General features: G+C 46.1%; 1 protein-coding gene across 1 annotated transcript in view; it reads left to right on the top strand.

Annotated features, from left to right (window-relative positions):
• Positions 1 to 19,663, top strand: part of CDH23 (cadherin related 23) — a 226,030-nt gene that overhangs the window by 40,918 nt on the left and 165,449 nt on the right. Inside the window, exons 4-6 of the mRNA XM_077183497.1 lie at positions 13,760 to 13,902; positions 17,281 to 17,328; positions 17,505 to 17,597. Of these exons, the coding sequence (XP_077039612.1) occupies positions 13,760 to 13,902; positions 17,281 to 17,328; positions 17,505 to 17,597 (284 nt within the window). The remainder of the gene's footprint in view (positions 1 to 13,759; positions 13,903 to 17,280; positions 17,329 to 17,504; positions 17,598 to 19,663) is intronic.

Genomic DNA, 19,663 nt, shown 5'->3' on the forward strand with positions numbered 1-19,663 from the left:
TGGAGGGAGTTGGGAAGAGGACAGGAAGGAACAAAGGCAACACCCCTTGTTCTTTCTGGGCTGTTCAAAAGTTAATTAGAAAAGGATATTGTATGGATTTAGGGTTTCAGCTTTGTGTCAGATGTGTTAATCAGGGCTGCATTAGCCAGGCTTTCCTGGATTCCTCTGATATTTAGGTTTTTTCCAGGATTCCCCTGATATTTGGGGTTTTTTTCCAGGATTCTCCCCATATTTAGATTTTTTCCAGGATTCTCCCCATATTTAGATTTTTCTCCAGGATTCCCCTGATATTTAGATTTTTTCCAGGATTCTCCCCATATTTCGATTTTTTTCCAGGATTCCCCTGATATTTAGGGTTTTTTCCAGGTTTCCCTTGATATCTGGGGTTTTTCCAGGATTCCCCTGACATTTAGGGTTTTTCCAGGATTCCCCTGACATTTAGGGGTTTTTCCAGGATTCCCCTGACATTTAGGGTTTTTCCAGGATTCCCTTGATATTTAGGGTTTTTCCAGGCTTCCCTTTCTCCAGCCTGCTGGGAGGGGTGTGGGTACTGCTGGAGATCTCAGTCTGATTTCCAGCTGGCAATGCTCAGGAATGAAATACATTTTCCTGCTTGAATTGGAAGTGGTCCTGCCTCTTTTGGACCATCTTGGCTGTGCCCCTAAGGATTGCCCTGTCTTCAGGAAAATTCAGGATTTGTAAGGTGCTACACCTGAGTTGATGGGCCATCTTGTGCATTTACAGCTGTGCCATAAAAAATTAAATTAATCCCATGGGCTTTCCCCCTTAATGACCCCATGATGCTCAGTGCTAATGCTTCCCTCCCTCCCACCTTTTGTATTTATTCTCCAAGTTTACCAAACACGGACTTTCTACTCTGGGAAGTGTAAATACTTTAATTTCCCAATTCCCTGCTGCTCTTCTTGTTCTCTGACCCTTCACAGGCAAAGGTGTGAGTGAACCACCAGTTAATTTCCTTTAAAATTAGTGTTTTGTATGGTTGGTTCACCTGGTGGGAACAGGATCCCATCCAGACTGGAGCCAGCTCCTCTCCTTCCCCCTGCTGTTGTGGGCATGAGGAGAGAAGGACAGATATCAATAAAAGTCAATGAGACTTTCTGACAGAGCAGCTTCTGCAAGGGAACTTTTTTTTTTTTTTTTAAAAAAAAGGGTAAAAACAATGGATGGAGGAGAATTTGCATAAAACTCATTAGGAAAAAAGTACAAGTTTCATAAATCTTGTGATAAATTAATGCTATATGGTTCCGAACATGATGTATTAATTTTAGGATCAAATGAATGGGTCTGTGATCATTCTTGGTAATTATGAGGCACCCAGGCAGTTTGGAGAGGAAATTATTTTTAAGGTTGTTTTTTTTTTAAGTGCTAGAACCCTTTTTTTCACCAGAAATATCTTAACAGACCCAAACCCCTCCTTTTACATGTGCTCCTTTTCTTATCTCCTGGGTGTTTTGGTGTTTTATTTGATTTTATTGACTTCCCTCTTTCATGCTGGGGCAGCCTATTCCTTCCCAGACAAAAGGAAACAAAAGCCCTTTCAGTTTTCAAAAATTCTCCATGTTCTCCATGATCCCAGGGGTTTGTAGTGAGGGGAAGGCAGGAATTGCTGGATCCCAGCTGGAGCAGGCAGGGAGAAAATACCTGGGGTGCTGCTGGTCAGGGAATTGCCCAGGGATGAGCATTTTGTGATTCCCTTTTTTCCAGGCAGGTTTGGAGGCACTGCAGCAATGCTAAAGGTGCATCAGTGATTTTGGCAGTGTGAGAAATGATCCTCACTTCCAAAAGAATTTTAAAGGTTTATTAAAACCTTATCAAAAATGCAACAGAAGACTGAATAGAGAAAATATTACGGCAGTGGGAGCAGAGGATTTTTTTTTTCCCACTATGTGCTCATCCACACAATGGAGGTTAATGCCTGAAAAAAGGGTTCTAGCACTTAAAAAAACCCCTTAAAAATAATTTCCTCTCCAAACTTCCTGGGTGCCTCATAATTTGCACCTTTTAACCCTTTATCCCCTCTCAAAGTTCTGTCCAGTGATGGAGTTTTACTTCCTTAAATCTTGGTTGGAGGTCAGGTGCTGCCATAGTGACAAATCAAACATCCTCCCAAATGTCCCAAACCCAGGCCATCCCCTGATAACAGCACAAGGAGAGGTAAAACATAACTATAAACCTTTAAAACTTCTATTAACATTTATACACATGATATTTGCCTTTTAACTGTGAGAGTCAGCCATGGCATGACCCATCTATCCCACAGGGAAGGCCTTGGGGTTTGTAGTGAGGGGAAGGCAGGAATTGCTGGATCCCAGCTGGAGCAGGCAGGGAGAAAGCACCTGAGGTGCTGATGGTCAGGGAATTGCCCAGGGATGAGCATTTTGTGATTCTCTTTTTTCCCAGCAGGTTTGGAGATACCACAGTGTCACCCTGGTTTTTTAAGATTTTCTAAGCCTTCTGATGTTTACATTCTTGTAACAAACTTTCTCACACACTTTCTGTAAATAACTCATTGTTTTGCATTCTTTTATGGAAAAAGAGAAATTTGGTGGACTGCTGGTTTGTCCAGTGTCATTGGAGAGGTGGCACTGTCACCCTCCAATCCACTGTCACATTTAGAAATCTATAAATGTTGGAGTCAGGAAATAAAAAGTCCCTTTTTACCTTAGAAAAAACGAGTCCACGTCGTGTTGTTCCATGTCCTGAAGTGACCCCACAGCAATGCTAAGGGGCATCTGTGATTTTGGCAGCAACAGCCCAGCCTGGCTGGAGAGTTTTGGTTGGTAAACCCCTGTGTCCAGCCCAGGGAGGTGCCAGGGAGTGAGCACAGGGATGTCATTCCAGGGATGTCATCTCCATCCATGGAATCCTGGCATGGTTTGGGTTGGAAGAGACCTTAAAGATCATTTAGTTGCAACCCCCTGCAATGGGCAGGAACACCTCCCACTATCCCAGTTTGCTCCAAGCCCTGTCCAACCTGGCCTTGGGCACTGCCAGGGATCCAGGGGCAGCCACAGCTGCTCTGTGCCAGGGCCTGCCCACCCTCCCAGGGAAGAATTCCTTCCCAATATCCCATCTAAATCAGTGAGAAGCCATTCTTCCCTGTCCTGTACCTCCATGCCCTTGTCCAAAGTCCCCCTCCAGCTCTCTTGGAGCTTCTTCAGGCCCTGGAAAGGACTCTAAAGTCTTCCTGAAGCTTCTCCTCTCTAGGCTGAGCAGCCCCAACTCCCTCAGCTTTTCTATGCCTGCAGAGACACAGCTCCAGCACGAAGCCAAGTGTTTAAAAGTGAGTTTGGAGAGCTTGTGAGGTACGTGTGCTGCTGTAAGACCTGCTAAAGGTGGGTTTGGAGAGCCTGTGTAATACCTGTGCTGCTTTAAGACCTCCTAAAGGTGGGTTTGGAGAGCTTGTGTGGTACCTGTGCTGCTTTAAGACCTCCTAAAGGTGGGTTTGGAGAGCTTGTGTGGTACCTGTGCTGCTTTAATTTCTGCTAAAGGTGGGTTTGGAGAGCTTGTGTGGTACCTGTGCTGCTTTAATTTCTGCTAAAGGTGGATCTGGAGAGCTTGTGTGGTACCTGTGATGCTTTAACACCTGCTAAAGGTGGGTCTGGAGAGCTTGTGTGGTACCTGTTCTGCTTTGAGACCTGCTAAAGGTGGGTCTGGAGAGCTTGTGTGGTACCTGTGCTGCTTTAAGACCTGCTAAAGGTGGGTTTGGAGAGCTTGTGTGGTACCTCTGCTGCTTTAAGACCTGCTAAAGGCTGATGGAGGGCACTAACTCTGTCTTAACCATGGACATAGATGTTGATTTTAATGGGGAGGATGCCAGCAGCCAGGGGCTGCATGCACAGCATCTGTCAGGAGAGCCTCAGGAGTTCTGTTCATTTTAATGATAATGTGAAGGAATTTCAATGTGCCATTGATATTTTTGTGGTTTTCCTCTCCTCATTTGTGTTGTAGAGTTAAGCAAAGTGATCAGTTCTGAACAAACCAGAGGAGCTCTCTGTAAATGCTCAGCTCTTCTTTGCTGCTGCTCTGTCTTAAATAGCTTTAAAAGCCCTTTGAAACAGCTTTAAGCACTTTTTGCACACCTCTGAGAGCTGGGGGTGGGCAGGCAGTGCCTCTCTCTGAGGTTTACCCACTGGCTGTCAGCTCTGCTTATGGATTCTGCCTCCACACTGAGTCCCCACTCAAATAACCGAACACAGCAGAGAAATTACAGGCTCTGTCTCAGAGCATCTGAGGAGCCAGGAGAAACTCTTCTGCTGTGCTTTTCACTTCCCAGCTTGACAAACTCCCTCAGAAATGGTTTTGACTGCACAGATTTGTTTTCCCTCTTTCCTGTCACCTCCGTATTTGGCTCCTTTCCCTCCTATACATGACAGCAGCTTGTGGTTCCTGGACCAGCTGGTCCAAGGCTTTTTCTTCACACTGTTAGTGAAAAAAAAAATCTTTTTTTCATTTATTTATTGTGAAAGCCTTTTTAAAGAGGTGCTGGTGTCTGGCTGGCTCTGCAGTGCTGGAGCTGGAGAGGAGGAGCTGGTGCTCCCCATCAGCAGCTGGAAAGAGAAACCTGTAACGCTGAGCTCAAATTGAATTTTAGGAGTGGAAACTTCCCTGACCAAGTCCTTCTGGAAAGTTTTGGCTCAAGTGGATGAGCCTGTTGTGAGAAGGAGGTCAGGGAGGATCTGTTGAGGTTGTGCTTATGGAATGAGCTACCAGACACCTGCTTTGGGAGAGAGCCTTGGGATCAGGGGATTTGCTGTTCTGGTTCACCCAGGAAGTGCAGGAATGGAGGTGGAGAGACCCTGGTGAGAAATGATCCTCACTTCCAAAAAATTTCAAAGGTTTATTAAAACCTTATCAAAATCACAACAGAAGACTGAATGGAGAAAATATTACAGTGCTGGGAGCAGAGGATTTTCCCCATCATGTGCTCACCCACACAATGGAGGTTTTGCCTTTTAACCCTTTAACCCCTCCCAAAGTTCTGTCCAGTGATGGAATTTTACTTCCTTAAATCTTGACAGGACATCAGCTGTAGCCATAGTGACAAACCAAATGTCCTCCCAAATGTCCCAAACCCAGGCTACCCCCTGATACAACACCAAGGGAGGTAAAACATGACTGTAAGTCTATAAAACTTAACATAGATACAGGATATTTGCCTTTTAATTGTGAGAGCCAACCATGGCATGACTCATCTATCACATTTGGGATCAGGGCAGCAGTGGCTCACTGTGGGATGTGCCTTTAGGTGCCCCTGAGTGTAGCTGGGTGATATTGGCCAGGGTTTGAGCTCAGCAAGGTGGTGTGGCAGGAGATTTGCTGTTCTGGTTCAGCCAGGGAGTGCAGAAATGGAGGTGGAGAGACCCTGGTGAGAAATGATCCTCAAAAAATTTCCCAAAAAAAAAATCCAAAAATTTTCAAAGGTTTATTAAAACCTTATCCAAAAATACAACAGAAGACTGAATGGAGAAAATATTACAGTGCTGGGAGAGAGGATTTTCCCCACCATGTGCTCACCCACACAATGGAGGTTTTGCCTTTTAATCCTATAGACCCTCACAAAGTTCTGTCCATGGACTCCTTCTTCCCCGTCCAGTGGTGGAGTTTAATTTCCTTAAATCTTGATTGGAGGTCAGGTGCTGCCATAGTGACAAACCAAATGTCCTCCCAAATGTCCCAAACCCAGGCCACCCCCTGATAACAGCCTAGGGGGGTAAAACATGACTGTAAGTCTATAAAACTTAACATACATACAGGATATTTGCCTTTTAATTGTGAGAGCCAACCATGGCATGACTCATCTATCACATTTGGGATCAGGGCAGCAGTGGCTCACTGTGGGATGTGCCTTTAGGTGCCCCTGAGTGTAGCTGGGTGATATTGGCCAGGGTTTAAGCTCAGCAAGGTGGTGTGGCAGGAGATTTGCAGTTCTGGTTCAGCCAGGGAGTGCAGAAATGGAGGTGGAGAGACCCTGGTAAGAAATGATCCTCAAAAAATTTTCAAAAAAAATCCAAAAAATGTCAAAGGTTTATTAAAACCTCATCGAAAAATACAACAGAAGACCGAATAGAGAAAATATTACAGTGCTGGGAGCAGAGGATTTTCCCCACCATGTGCTCACCCACACAATGGAGGTGTCACCTTTTAATCCTATAGCCCCTCACAAAGTTCTGTCCATGGACTCCTTCTTCCCTGTCCAGTGGTGGAGTTTAATTTCCTTAAATCTTGATTGGAGGTCAGGTGCTGCCATAGTGACAAACCAAATGTCCTCCCAAATGTCCCAAACCCAGGCCACCCCCTGATAACAGCACAAGGGAGGTAAAACATGACTGTAAGTCTATAAAACTGAACATAGATACAGGATATTTGCCTTTTAACTGTGAGAGCCAACCATGGCATGACTCATCTATCACATTTGGGATCAGGGCAGCAGTGGCTCTCTGTGGAGCTGGGATGTGCCTTTAGGTGCCCCTGAGTGTAGCTGGGTGATATTGGCCAGGGTTTGAGCTCAGCAAGGTGGTGTGGCAGGAGATTTGCTGTTCTGGTTCAGCAGGGAGTGCAGGAATGGAAGTGGAGAGACCCTGGTGAGAAATGATCCTCAAAAAATTTCCCAAAAAAAATCCAAAAATTTTCAAAGGTTTATTAAAACCTTATCAAAAATACAACAGAAGACTGAATAGAGAAAATATTACAGCAGTGGGAGGCAGAGGAAGCCTCATTCCAAACATGGGAGCAGCTCCCACTTCCTGTGACCTCCTGCCTGACACTAGATTTTAGAATTTACTTTACTTCCTTGGCCAGGGAGTCACCATCCTTTTCTTTCACCCTCATTGCTCAGAGATTGCTGAGCAGCACAGAAATATTGGCATTTCATCTTTCCTTTTCAAAATCTTGGGGAAAGCATCTCCAGAAGAGCTTTCTATCCCTCCTTTTTTTTTTTAATTTTTCTTATATTTTCTGAGAGGTGAAAGAAAAAAATGAATTAGAGGCAAAGAAAAGGGAGCAGGTGACAAATGAGAAGAACAGGGCTGGAATTTCAAGATCAAATCCATCAAATCCTCTGTGAGGGGCCAGCCTGCTGTGGTGAACTGGGCTGATTGGGGAGGCTGGGAAAGGAAAGCAGGGCTGCTGGGAGAAGGGAATAGGGCTGGGCTGTCCCATCTCCCTCACAGGGAAAAAAGGGAGCCAAGGAAATGTATTGAGTTTACAGGGAACCCCAGTGAAGGAAGGAATGATGCATCTGACTCCGTGTTCTCAGAAGGCGAATTTATTATTTTATTATACTATATTATACCATATATACTATATTATATTATTACTTTATTAAACTATATTATATTAGACTATACTGTTATTATATTAATTATATATATTATTATATTATACTATCTATATTATATAGATATTATATCTATATATCTATATATAATATAGATATATCTATATTATATTATACTAGTGTACAATACTAAAGAATAAAGAATATTATATTATACTATACTAAAGAATACAGAAAGGATACTTACAGAAGGCTAAAAAGATAATAATGAAAACTTGTGACTCTTTCCAGAGTCCTGACACAGCTTGGCCCTGATTGGCCAAAGAGTGAAAACAACTCACAGCAGAATGCAATGAAACAATCTCCAAACACATTCCACGTGAGCACAACACAGGAGAAGCAAATGAGATAAGAATTGTTTTCCTTTTTTTTTCCTCTGATGCCTTTCAGCTTCCCAAGAGAAAAATCCTGGGTGAAGGGATTTTTTCAGAGAATGTGAACGCCACAGAAATGTGGTGGAAGTTTTACTTTTGGAAGTTAAGTGTGGTGGTGGCCTTTGTGGGGGGTACTAAAATGATTTTTAACTGATTTTCTGCTGGTTGAAGGAGTTGAAGAATGGCTGTGGGTTTGGTTCCTTGTGCCAGCTTGTGGCCTTGGTGGAGAAGCCAAAATCTGGTGGCTGTGCCCACACAAATGACCCAGAGCTCATTGGTGAGGCGAGGAGAAACTGGTGGTTAAAATCAGGATTAAATGTTAAAATCAGGATTAAAATGCTTTTCATATTAAAGCAGAGCTGATGCCTCAATCTTAAGCCCAAAAGCCATTGCAGAAATTCCTATTAACTCCACATGGGTATGAATCAGACCTTCTAAAAGAGAAGATTATTAGGCAATTAATTAGAAACCTGCCCCTTCTGTGCCCTCCATCCCAGCCCAGCCCCTTCCTGCTGCCCTGGGTCAGCATCTTGATCTTCCCCTGGGGCTCTGCACTTTCCAGAACCTTCCAGGAGCTCTGGGATCCTTCCAGAGACTGAGTTTGTTTTTTCTCCCTTTTCATCCTCCTCTGGAGAGCAGAACCAGTGGAGATGAATTGGTGGGGTGCAGCCCCTGTTCCCACTTTCCTCCTTGGCAAAGTGGAAGGGCAAGAAAAATGAAAAATGCAGATGTTTGCAGCTGCAAGTGAGGTGCTGAGACCAGAGTTCCTCAATGGGATGCAAAAGTGCCCCCCTAAAACAGCCAAACCTAAAAAAATATATATATATAAAAATAAATCAGATCAGGAAGAAAACAACAGCAAAAAGAAAAAAAAAAAAAAGGCTCCTGAGGTCAATCAGAGTTCAACACTTGGAGAAAGAAGAAAATCTGTGTATGTGTGAGGAAAGAGGGAGAAGTAGCTGTGATTGAGAGAAAGGAGGCAAAGGGAGACAAGATAAATTCTGATTATCTGGTGGAATCAAGACACTTAACTGCCCTGTCTGATTCCTGAGAGGAAACAAATGGAGCCTATAACTCTGTGCTGCAGGAAGATCATTTGTCCCTGCTGGGGCTGCACGAGGCCTGAGCACGACCCTGGGCAGGGATGGAAGGGTGTTCTCCTTTGGGAGAGCCCTGAGATGAGCTGCAGCTCTGCCTCTGCATGCCCTCTCCAGCCTTCCTGATGATGGGGAAAAATAGGAAAAAAACAATAAATGCAATAAATTGGTGCTGAAGAAATCCATGGAAGGTAACCTGAACAAACTTTTGTCACTGTGGTGGTGAAAGTGGTGAAGCTTTAATACCACACTCCTAAAGTTAGGGGGGAAAACTTGGAAAAAAACGTGGAGCAAAGCAATTGTGAAGTCTCATTTCTCATTTCAGGCCTATGTTTCTTCTTAGCTTCTGTTTATTTGTTAGTTTTGTATTTTATACACATGTAATAATTTTTTTTGTTGTTTTTTTCTGAATGAGGTTCTCTGAAGTAGGATCATGATTTCTGCCTGGCTGGGGGATAAGGGGAAGGGGGAAAGGGCTCTTAGGTTTTGGTGCCTCATTTGGGAGGGTTTATTTAAAGTGGGATTTTTCTCTGCTCACACTGCTTCTGAGCTGTCCCTGTCTAAGCTCTAAAGAAGGTTCTTGTTTCTAACAAATCCAAGCACAGAGAAATTGAGGAATCTGTCAATTTTGCCCCTTTTGGAAAGGCCCTGTCCAGCCTTCCTGATGATGGGGGAAAAATAGGAGAAAATCAATAAATGCAATAAATTGGTGCTGAAGAAATCCATGGAAGGTAACCTGAACAAACTTTTGTCACTGTGGTGGTGAAAGTGGTGAAGCTTTAATGCCACACTCCTAAAGTTAGGGGGGAAAACTTGCTAAAAAACTTGGAGCAAAGCAATTGTGAAGTCTCATTTCAGGCCCATGTTTCTTCTTAGCTTCTATTTATTTGTTGTTTTTGTATTTTATACACATGTAATAATTTTTTTTGTTGTTTTTTTCTGAATGAGGTTCTCTGAAGTAGGATCATGATTTCTGCCTGGCTGGGGGGATAAGGGGAAGGGGGAAAGGGCTCTTAGGTTTTGGTGCCTCATTTGGGAGGGTTTATTCAAAATGGGATTTTTCTCTGCTCACACTGCTTCTGAGCTGTCCCTGTCGAATCTCTAAAGAAGGTTCTTGTTTCTAACAAATCCAAGCACAGAGAAATTGAGAAATCTGTCACTTCTGCCCCTTTTGGAAAGGCCCTGTCCAGCCTTCCTGATGATGGGGAAAAACAGGAGAAAATCAATAAATGCAATAAATTGGTGCTGAAGAAATCCATGGAAGGTAACCTGAACAAACTTCTGTCACTGTGGTGGTGAAAGTGGTGAAGCTTTAATACCACACTCCTAAAGTTAGGGGGGAAAACTTGCTAAAAAACTTGGAACAAAGCAATTGTGAAGTCTCATTTCTCGTTTCAGGCCTATGTTTCTTCTTATCTTCTATTTATTTGTTGTTTTTGTATTTTATACACGTGTATAATTTTTTTTTGTTGGTTTTTTTTTCTGAATGAGGTTCTCTGAAGTAGGATCATGATTTCTACCTGGCTGGGGGATAAGGGGAAGGGGGAAAGGGCTCTTAGGTTTTGGTGCCTCATTTGGGAGGGTTTATTCAAAATGGGATTTTTCTCTGCTCACACTGCTTCTGAGCTGTCCCTGTCTAAGCTCTAATGAAGGTTCTTGTTTCTAACAAATCAAAGCACAGAGAAATTGAGGAATCTGTCACTTTTGCTCCTTTTGGAGAGGAGGGTAGTTGAGCTCACCCTGGTGGTGCTGTTTTCCATGGATCCCACTCCAAAGACTGACAGGAGGCACACATGGAGCTGTGATGATGTGCTCTGCCCAGGAATGCCCAGCCACCTTCTCCAGGTTGTCCTGAATTTAGGAACTCAATTCCCTGACAGCTGGAGGGAGTTGCAGTGCAGAGAGAGAAGAGTTAAATATTAAATTCTTGTTGATTTAGTTATTTATTTATTGCTACATCTTGGTTTGCAACTCACAGACCACTAATACCATTAAAACTGGGTGGCACAGGGTTTTCCTGTGCAGCAGGAATTTTGAGATCCTTTCTCTTCCAAGGATGTGCAACCAAGACCTTTAGACCTTTTGAAGTATTTGCTATTCTGGAGGGAAATGATGACCTGTTGTTTTGGGGTTTTTGAATGGGAGGAAACCTGTTCTCTATTTAAAAAAAAACAGGGCAGAATAAAGAGGCATGATCCTGGATTTATTTTGTCCTAGTTATGGCTTTCCCAGCCATGGAGACTGTGTGTCTTCTTTTTGCCTTGGGGTAAAGAAACCTTTGCTAAGGGTGCCTTTGAGCATCCTCCAGCATAAAATCAAGCTGCTGCCTTGTTTTATATCAGGGCTACCAGGTTTGAGAAATTGGAGGGTCTTGGTATCTGTGGGCTTGGCTGCACTGGAGAGGTGAGAACGCTGCAGATGAACACTCTGATCACAGGCTGGGATAAAGCCACTTCTTTCTGTTTTTATCCAAAAGGCCTTTGGTTGTGACCCATCACTCACTTGCACCTGTTGGTGAAATGAATGTTGTTGGGTTTTTTGCCCCAGTGGTTAATTCTAGCTGCTCCTTTTAAAACCAAACTGCTGCTCCTCCTCCAAATAGGAACTTGTCTGGGTTTGGGCACTGAGTCTTGCTCATTGCTCAGTGTCACATTTTGTCCTCTCTGTGGATGTGCTCAAGATGGCCTGAGTCATCTCACTCTTCTTAGTCATAGATGAGGCAGTTCAAGCTTTTAAAGCCTTTTTTTTTTTAAAGGAAAACCATTTCTGCTGGCTCTTGGAATTTTTTGTCTTCCTTTTGTGTCCAGTCCTGAAGGTCCAAGCAGCTGTAGCTCTGCAGCCTTGGCAGAAACAGCTTTTTAGCCTAAAAGCCACTCCTGGCTTCCCCAAGAGCCCTGTGGCTCTGCAGACAGGGTGTGGAACCTCTCCTTGCATGCTTGGAATGAATAAATTTTTCCCAAAAGACTTCAAATTTCCAAGGGCTTCACCTGGCTGCTGGGTCCCCCCTGTTATGTGTCACCTGAGCTTGTACCAACAGCAATTTTACATCCCACTGTGATGTCCCCAGTGAAGTTGGTGGCCTTGGGACCTGCCAGGCCAGCTCCTCACTCAAAATGTTCTTCACCAATGTCCTAGGGCACTAAATTTTTAATCACAAAGTCACTCAGGGCGAAGGCAAATGCCTCACAGAAATCTATTATTTCTTCTTTATCTGCCAAAGTTGTACTCTCATCAAAGAATAAAATCAGGTTTGTTTGACAAGCTCTATTTTCCATAAAATCGTGTTGACTGGCATTAATTATGTTCCTATCATTTAATTCTTTATTAATGGAATCTCATATTGGCTTTTTCCATTATTTCAGCAGTGATTGATGTCTCACCAATCGATTGGGAATTGCCCAGCTCGCTCTGCTCTCCAAACTGTGCTGCTGCTTTTGCCCTCTGCTCTGCTGGAACTTCCCTCACCTTCCCAGAGGGATGAAATTTGGGCATCTTCTCCTTGGCCAGGAGATCTGGGGGCATGGTGGCTCACACAGACTGTGCCCCCCATCCTCAAATCCACGTGGCCAAGGAGAAATCTCATCCTCATCCCTCCTATCCTCAAATCCACGTGGCCAAGGAGAAATCTCATCCTCATCCCCCCCTATCCTCAAATCCATGTGGCCAAGGAGAAATCTCATCCTCATCCCCCATCCTCAAATCCATATGGCCAAGGAGAAATCTCATCCTCATCCCCCATCCTCAAATCCATATGGCCAAGGAGAAATCTCATCCTCATCCTCCCCATCCTCAAATCCACGTGGCCAAGGAGAAATCTCATCCTCATCCCCCATCCTCAAATCCATGTGGCCAAGGAGAAATCTCATCCTCATCCCCCCCATCCTCAAATCCACGTGGCCAAGGAGAAATCTCATCCTCATCCCTCCCATCCTCAAATCCATGTGGCCAAGGAGAAATCTCATCCTCATCCCCCCCATCCTCAAGGCCAGGCAGCTTAGGCAATGTCCCATCCTTATCTCCATCCAGCAGCTTTTTTCCTTCTGTTTTCTCCCCATCCTGCAGGGCAAGGCACGGAGAGCAGCAGGGAGGTAGCTGCACGTGTGAGAGTGCACAGAGCTGTCTGAGGGGCTCAGAATGATCCCAGGGACTGGAATGAGGTGCAGGGTGGTGGCTGTCCCCTGCTTTTGGTGTTGTACCTGCTGGGGGTGCCCCTTGGCAGGGGGAGTGTGAGGGAGGCTGGTCAGAGCTTACCCAGGGGAGCTGTGGGCTCCTCTGTCTGCAGTGCCAGGGCTGAACCAGGCTGGCTTTTCTCCTCTGATAGAGGCAAGGAAGGAAGGAGAGGATCTGTGGCTCAGCCCATCTGTGCAGACAGAACACTCAGCCCATGCTCAGCCTGGCTCCCCTTGAGGCCCTGGAGCACCATGGTTGTGATCCCAGGTCTTTCACAGACCTGCTTGTGACAGGATTCACAGGGGTTCTTGCTGAGGGAAGAGATGAGGATCTGACTCCATGTCTCAGAAGGCTGATTTATTCTTTTATGATATATATTACATGAAAACTATACTAAAAGGAGAATAGAAGAAAAGATTTCATCAGAAGGCTGGCTAAGAATAGAATAGGAAAGAATGATAAAAAAGGCTTGTGTCTTGGACAGAGAGTCTGAGCCAGCTGACTGTGATTGGCCATTAATTAGAAACAACCACATGAGCCCAATCCCAGATGCACCTGTTGCATTCCACAGCAGCAGATAACCATTGGTTACATTTTGTTCCTGAGGCCTCTCAGCTGCTCAGGAGGAGAAATCTTAAAGAAAAGATTTTCCATAAAAGATGTCTGTGACACCTGCTCTCTGACCAGCTGCATGTTTTCAGTATTTCCTCTTCTCTGCCTCGTTTTGCTCATGGTTTCTTTCCTTCTGTGTCTCCCAGGTTCCTCAGTGACTCAGCTGCTGGCCAGGGACCTGGACAATGACCCCCTGGTCTTTGGGGTGGTTGGGGAGGAGGCCAGTCGCTTCTTCGCTGTGGAGAGCGTCACCGGCGTGGTGTGGCTCAGACAGCCCCTGGACAGAGAGGTAAAACTGGGGCAAAAACCACCTGTGCTCACAGAAATGGTGGCTCTCCATCCTCTGTGAGAGCTGAGATGGGTGTTGCTCCCTGGTGGATGTGGGAATCTTGGTGTGTCCACTGTGATCTGTGGTTCTCCAGATCAGTGGGGACGTGGGCAGTGACCAGCCTGCTCTGGTTTCATCTGCCCTGTTGGTTTTCCTGGGTGCTAGAATAATACCTGTGAGTATGTCTCGCCTTGCTATTGTTAATTGCTGCCCCAAGATGTGCAGGATGTCTCTGCTTCGGCCCACACAACTGAAGAACGAGTCTGGACTCTTCAGTTTTTGCTCTTGAGGTTGTTTATTAATTCTTATCTATAAAATTTTCTTTCTGCCCAGCTGAGATCTGCTCAGCAGGGCAGCCACAGGCACTCTGACCGCCCCCGGGGCGGTGTTGTCCTTTTATACTACAAACTATGTATAACATATTTGCACTTAATTCCCAATACCTATCACCCATGTTAGACAGTGCACTTCTACTCTAAACCAATCCCAAAGTGCCAGCATCACTGCAGAAAATGGAGAACAAGAAGAAGAAAGGCTGGACACACCCAAGTTCCTCCATCTTGTCCCCATAATCCCCATACCAAAAATCCTAAAATCGACATTTTCACCCTGTGATCATTTTGTTATCACACTATTCAAACCTCTGTGACTTTCAGGTCCTCATACAAAGCTGGCAACTTGCTCTAGGGGTCAAAATCAATTCCTCAGGTGTTTTGGGCTGTGTGCCAGGGTCTCCGAGCCCCCCGACGGGGTCCTCAGCAACTCTGGACACCCAGAGGGATGAACTGAGCTCCAACAGGTCTGGAAGTAAAGGAATTAAGAGGTGGAGGTGATCTACCAAGGAGCCAGGCTGCTCACACAGTCAGGGAAATGTGCAGGCTTCCTCTTTAAATCTCGATGCCAATTAAATCCTTTACTATTTAGAACAGCGTGTCAAGAGATGTGAGGTATCCCTGCTTATTCAATCTCATCAAGACTTTTCATCCTCTTGTGGATTCAGGCTGCTGGATGCTAAATTTGGCAGGATCCTTGCCTCAAAGCTATTTCACCACCCCTATTTTCAATGGCAGCTTTGGTGTGCAAGGCTGGAATCCCATCCAGGTGCCTGCTTTGCTAAAACCTTGGCCCTTTCTGCATTCCTGGAGCAAGGAGGAAGTGATAGCAGGAAGACTGGGAAAATATGATGTGATTTGGGCAACGTGCTTAATTTCCCCTGTATTTAGTGCTGCCTTGGCCAGCAGCAGCCTCAGGAAGATCAAACCTAACACATCTCTGGTGTTCCCAGTCAGAGCCAGGCAGGCATTGGCATGCAGAGGAGCAGGGTGCTGGATGCTTTCAGGCTGGGGCTGGGGGGAAGGCCAAACCCAATTTCACAGTGTTAGGAGCGAGACTTTGGGAAAATAAAGTGCTTTTCTTCACCCCTCTCCCCTCCGCTTCCCTGTGCCAACAGCTGCTGGCCTGAGTCATAAATCTTCCCTCATCCAAATGCCTCCTGCTTCTCCATATTTCCCATGCCAGCCTCAAGCCCAGGAGGGTGATCAGTAGATTTCAGGTGTCTTGTGGTGTGGAGGGTAGGGAGGGAAGGAGCTGGGCAGAGCTTGGATGGGCTCAGCTGATCCCAGGGGTTCAAAGGACGTGGGAGACAGTGAAGGAAGAATGGATGGGGGGAAGGTGTAAAGGATGTGAGAGAGGTGTAAACAACAATTTATGGTGGAGGAAGCAGTCAGAGGGAAGGGATGGAGATGGGCACAAAGCTGGGAGCAGAAAACACTGGATGCACATGTTTAAAAAGTCAGAGGGGAGAAGGTCTCTCAGGATAAGTGGTGGGAAGGGAAAAGGAAGAGGTGAATTCTTGCATTGTGGAGCAGAAAGAAGGGGGAGGGAGTCTCAGCAAGGTAAATGATGCAGGAAAGGATGAACTAGAGAAAAAGAGGAAAGAGCAAATGTATAGAGGCAAAATGAATTTTAAAAGATTTTTTTTGGTGCTCCTATGAAGATTAGAAGGAAAACGGATTTCTAGAAAAACGGCAGACCCCGAGGCTAAAGAATTGTGTTAAAATAATTTCAGAGACAGCAGTTGGTACGTGGAAGCTTCCTCTGATTATTTTATTGAGTTTTTAAAATTTAAATGCTCAACAGGCTGTTCCTTATCTCCTGCTTTTCCTTTCTTCCCTGTTGTGTTGTCCCTGGTGGATGAGGAGGGGGAAGAGAGGGCTGAAAGGCAGGGATGCAGCAGGCTGAGGTGGCACAGGCAGCAGAGTTTCTCCTCTCCCTGGGGATTCCAGCTCCTCCTTCTGCCTCCTAGCAGTGCCCTGAGGCAGGAGTCAGAAAGGGCTTTCCCTGTCTGGCTGGATGGAAATGTGGGAGCAGGGGTGGGCACACACCATGGGGAGCTGCTCCCCAATCCCTTCTCCAAGATGAACTTCAACCCTGGTGCAAGCAGAGCTCCTGCTGGCTGCTGCCTGTCCCTGAGCCCATCTCATTAGGAATAAATCAACCAGAGCTGCAGCATGGAGAGCCATTTCTGGTGCCTTTTCCAGCCTGATGCTGTGGAAACATCGAGGTGCTGTGCTCCAGCAGCTCAGGCAGGGCAAGGACAGCAGAGCTGGGAAGGGATTGCCAGGACTGGAGGGGAACAAAAGCCACCAGCTGGAGGGCAGCTACCAGGTAGATGTGGTGGCTCAATCTTTACACTATTCTTTAGTAAAATAGGAGCAAAATGGTTGCTGATGGGAAGAAAAGGGTCAGGAAGAGAAGGTCTGCCTCTACTAGCAATATCCCCCTGCCCTGATCCCAAAAAAATTTGCTCTTTCCTACTTGTTGCTCACCCCAGCATCAGTGACTTGAATAGATCCCTATTGCCAGCTGTTAATTTAGTTAAATCAATAAGGAGCAGAGAGAACTGTGTGGGAATTTCATGGAATTTCAGCCAGTTCTCACTACACAGGCTTGTCCCAGGATTCCAGCTGTGTGATGGGAAGCTGGGGAAGCAGCAGCAGGATTTAGAGGTCCTCACTGAGACTGAGTTGCATTGCCACGAGTCCTAAATCTGGGTGTGTTTTAAGTGCCCACTGTCAGTCAGGGAGCTGATTCCTTAACCCTGGGACAGGGCATCTCCTGTGCCTGTGGCATACACAGGAGCCCTGCTGGCATCCAGATTCCCCAGCATTCTGTGCCCAGTGCAGGTAATGGCACTCCAGCACCTCTCCTCTTCTGGAAGGTCCTGGAAGCATTTTGCGTGTAATAACATTGGCTGAAAGTCCCCAGCCTGCCACCTGCAGATAAACACTACAGTATCTTTAATTATAGTTTTTTTTTTTCCTTCTCTTTCCCTTTCAGACCAAGTCAGAATTCACAGTTGAATTTTCTGTCAGTGACAGCCAAGGGGTGAGTGTGACTTCTCATTTCATGGTCTGCGGCACGGGCGGAGGGGAGCAGGGGCTGTGGTCACTTCTGCACCAGGGGAGAGGGCTCACCCCTTGGCCCAAAGCCCAAAACCACAGCCACAAGCTGCTTTTTAGGCTCTAAATGCACACCTAAAGCTGTTGTCCTTGGGCCCACAGGTGATCAAGGGGACAGTGAACATCCAGGTGGGAGACGTGAACGACAACGCGCCGCAGTTCCACAACCAGCCCTACAGCGTCCGCATCCCAGAGGTAGGGACCACCTCTGCCTGGCTTCTGCCTCTCCCCTCAGGGGCCACTCAGGCTCTGGTTGCCACCACAGAGCTGGCCACCAATGCTCAGGGCTGTCCAATCGCCCTGGAGCCTCGTGAGGTTACGGGAGGATGAAACTTCTGGAAGTTACTGCCTGAAAATGGGCAGGAGCAAAGTGTTTGGGGTGTTGGGGGAAGGAGGTGGAAGGGGAGGTGTGGTGCTTTGGTGACATTTTTCCCATGAACAAATGGGAAGTTTGGAAATCAGTGTCAATGAGGATCTGTGTCTTGTTCTCTCCTTGGAGCTGAGGGCATGCACAGCTCTTGTCACAGATGTGATCTGAGGCAGGGCTGAGTGTTTCTCTAAATGCCTGAATTGTGGCAGAGTGCTGCCCAAAGGCTGCTGCCCTGGCTGGTGATTTCCTTCAACAGCTCCTTAGCAGGACTGGTCCCATCTTGTCCTTGGGATAAAATAGGTGGGAAGGGGCCACAGGAGATCATCTGGCCCAAGCTCCCACTGATCCAGCAAGAATTTTCATGTTAGCTCAGATTGCTCAGGGCTTTATCCAGCCAAGTGTTGAATATCCCTAGAACAGAGTTTCCACAACCTTCTGCTGCTCTCTGTGCTGGTCACTGCAAGGGTGGTGACATCTGCTCATCCATCAGGGACAGCTTCTGCACCTGTAGCTTGATTTGATTGGGAGTTTACAGGTCTGATGTGAATTTAGGCTTTAAGCTGTGGCTTCTGGTGGCAGGAGGAGAAGGTGAGGATGTTCCATTTGAAACAGGGGGTTAGATGAGCATTTGACATCCTCCAGTGGAGGAAACCTCTCTTTGCACCACAGTGCCAGGGCAGTTTGTCCCAGCCTGTTCCTCAGGGTGTGGGTGAGGTCTGGTGTGCATTGTGTGTGTGTGAAATGGAGCAGCTCTGGGAACTGAGAGGTGCAAACGATTGTGTTACCAGGGTGTATTTAATATTCCTGCTGCTGCTGCCCTGCCATGCTGGGCTGTGATCCCTCCCCACCCCTCTGCTGTAAGGATGAGGTTTCTTCATTAGAGCTGCTCGTGATGTATGAGCCGGGAGCTGGAGTCTCAACTTTGCACCAAGTCACCTGAAACCTCCCTGTGAGAGTGACACTGGGTCAGAGGCATTTCTGCTGCTCTGCAGAGCACGAGGGCTGGAGAAATGACTTGGCAAAACCCCCACCAGGTGCCCTCTGTTGTATTTTCAGGGACCCCTGAAGAGGGAAGGAAATAATCAATCTGACTCCATGTTCTCAGAAGGCTAATTTATTATTTTATGATATTATATTATAATAAAAAATACTAAACTAAACTATACTAAAGAATACAGAAAGGATACAGACAGAAGGCTAAAAAGATACTCATGAAAACTCGTGACTCCTTCCAGAGTCCTGACACAGCCTGACTGTGATTGATCATTAAGTCAAAACAATTCACATGAAACCAATGGAAACAATGTCCAAAGCACATTCCAAAGCAGCAAAACAGAGGAGAAGAAAATCAGGTAATTATTGTTTTCATTTTTCTCTGAGGCTTCTCAGCTTCCCAGGAGAAAATCCTGGGCAAAGAGATTTTTCCAGAAAATGTGGTGCCATGCCCCTGCTCCTGCCCATGCTCAGGGCTCTGGAGCTGGAGGGTGGCTGTCATGCCTTGCTGCTGCTCCTCTGGGTCATGCTCTGCCTGCAGAGGTCTGCAGAGCAAAAGGAATGGCAGTGGGATGGGAGGAGAACAGGCTCCTCTCCCCTGCCCTCAGACTGACCTCTGGTTTTGCTGTTACCTGCTCTGTGGTTTCTGTGCCTCCCCTGGCAATCAGGGCTGAGTTAAACATCAGTTTTTACATACCTGGAGTATCTGTGCCACATCTCTTCTTGCTGATGGCTTCTGTCCTTGATGCCTGAGGTTTTAGCTTTTATATTTTTCACATTCTGTGCTGCTTTAGTGTGAGGGTCTGGGCTTCATATTAGGGGATGCTGAGCTCTGTGCACAGAGCAGGGAGACAAAACAATTCCTGCTCCAGCTGGGACCAAAGACAAATGATCCAAA

This window comes from Agelaius phoeniceus, chromosome 9 (assembly GCF_051311805.1).
Source record: "Agelaius phoeniceus isolate bAgePho1 chromosome 9, bAgePho1.hap1, whole genome shotgun sequence".
Taxonomy (NCBI): Eukaryota; Metazoa; Chordata; class Aves; order Passeriformes; family Icteridae; genus Agelaius; species Agelaius phoeniceus.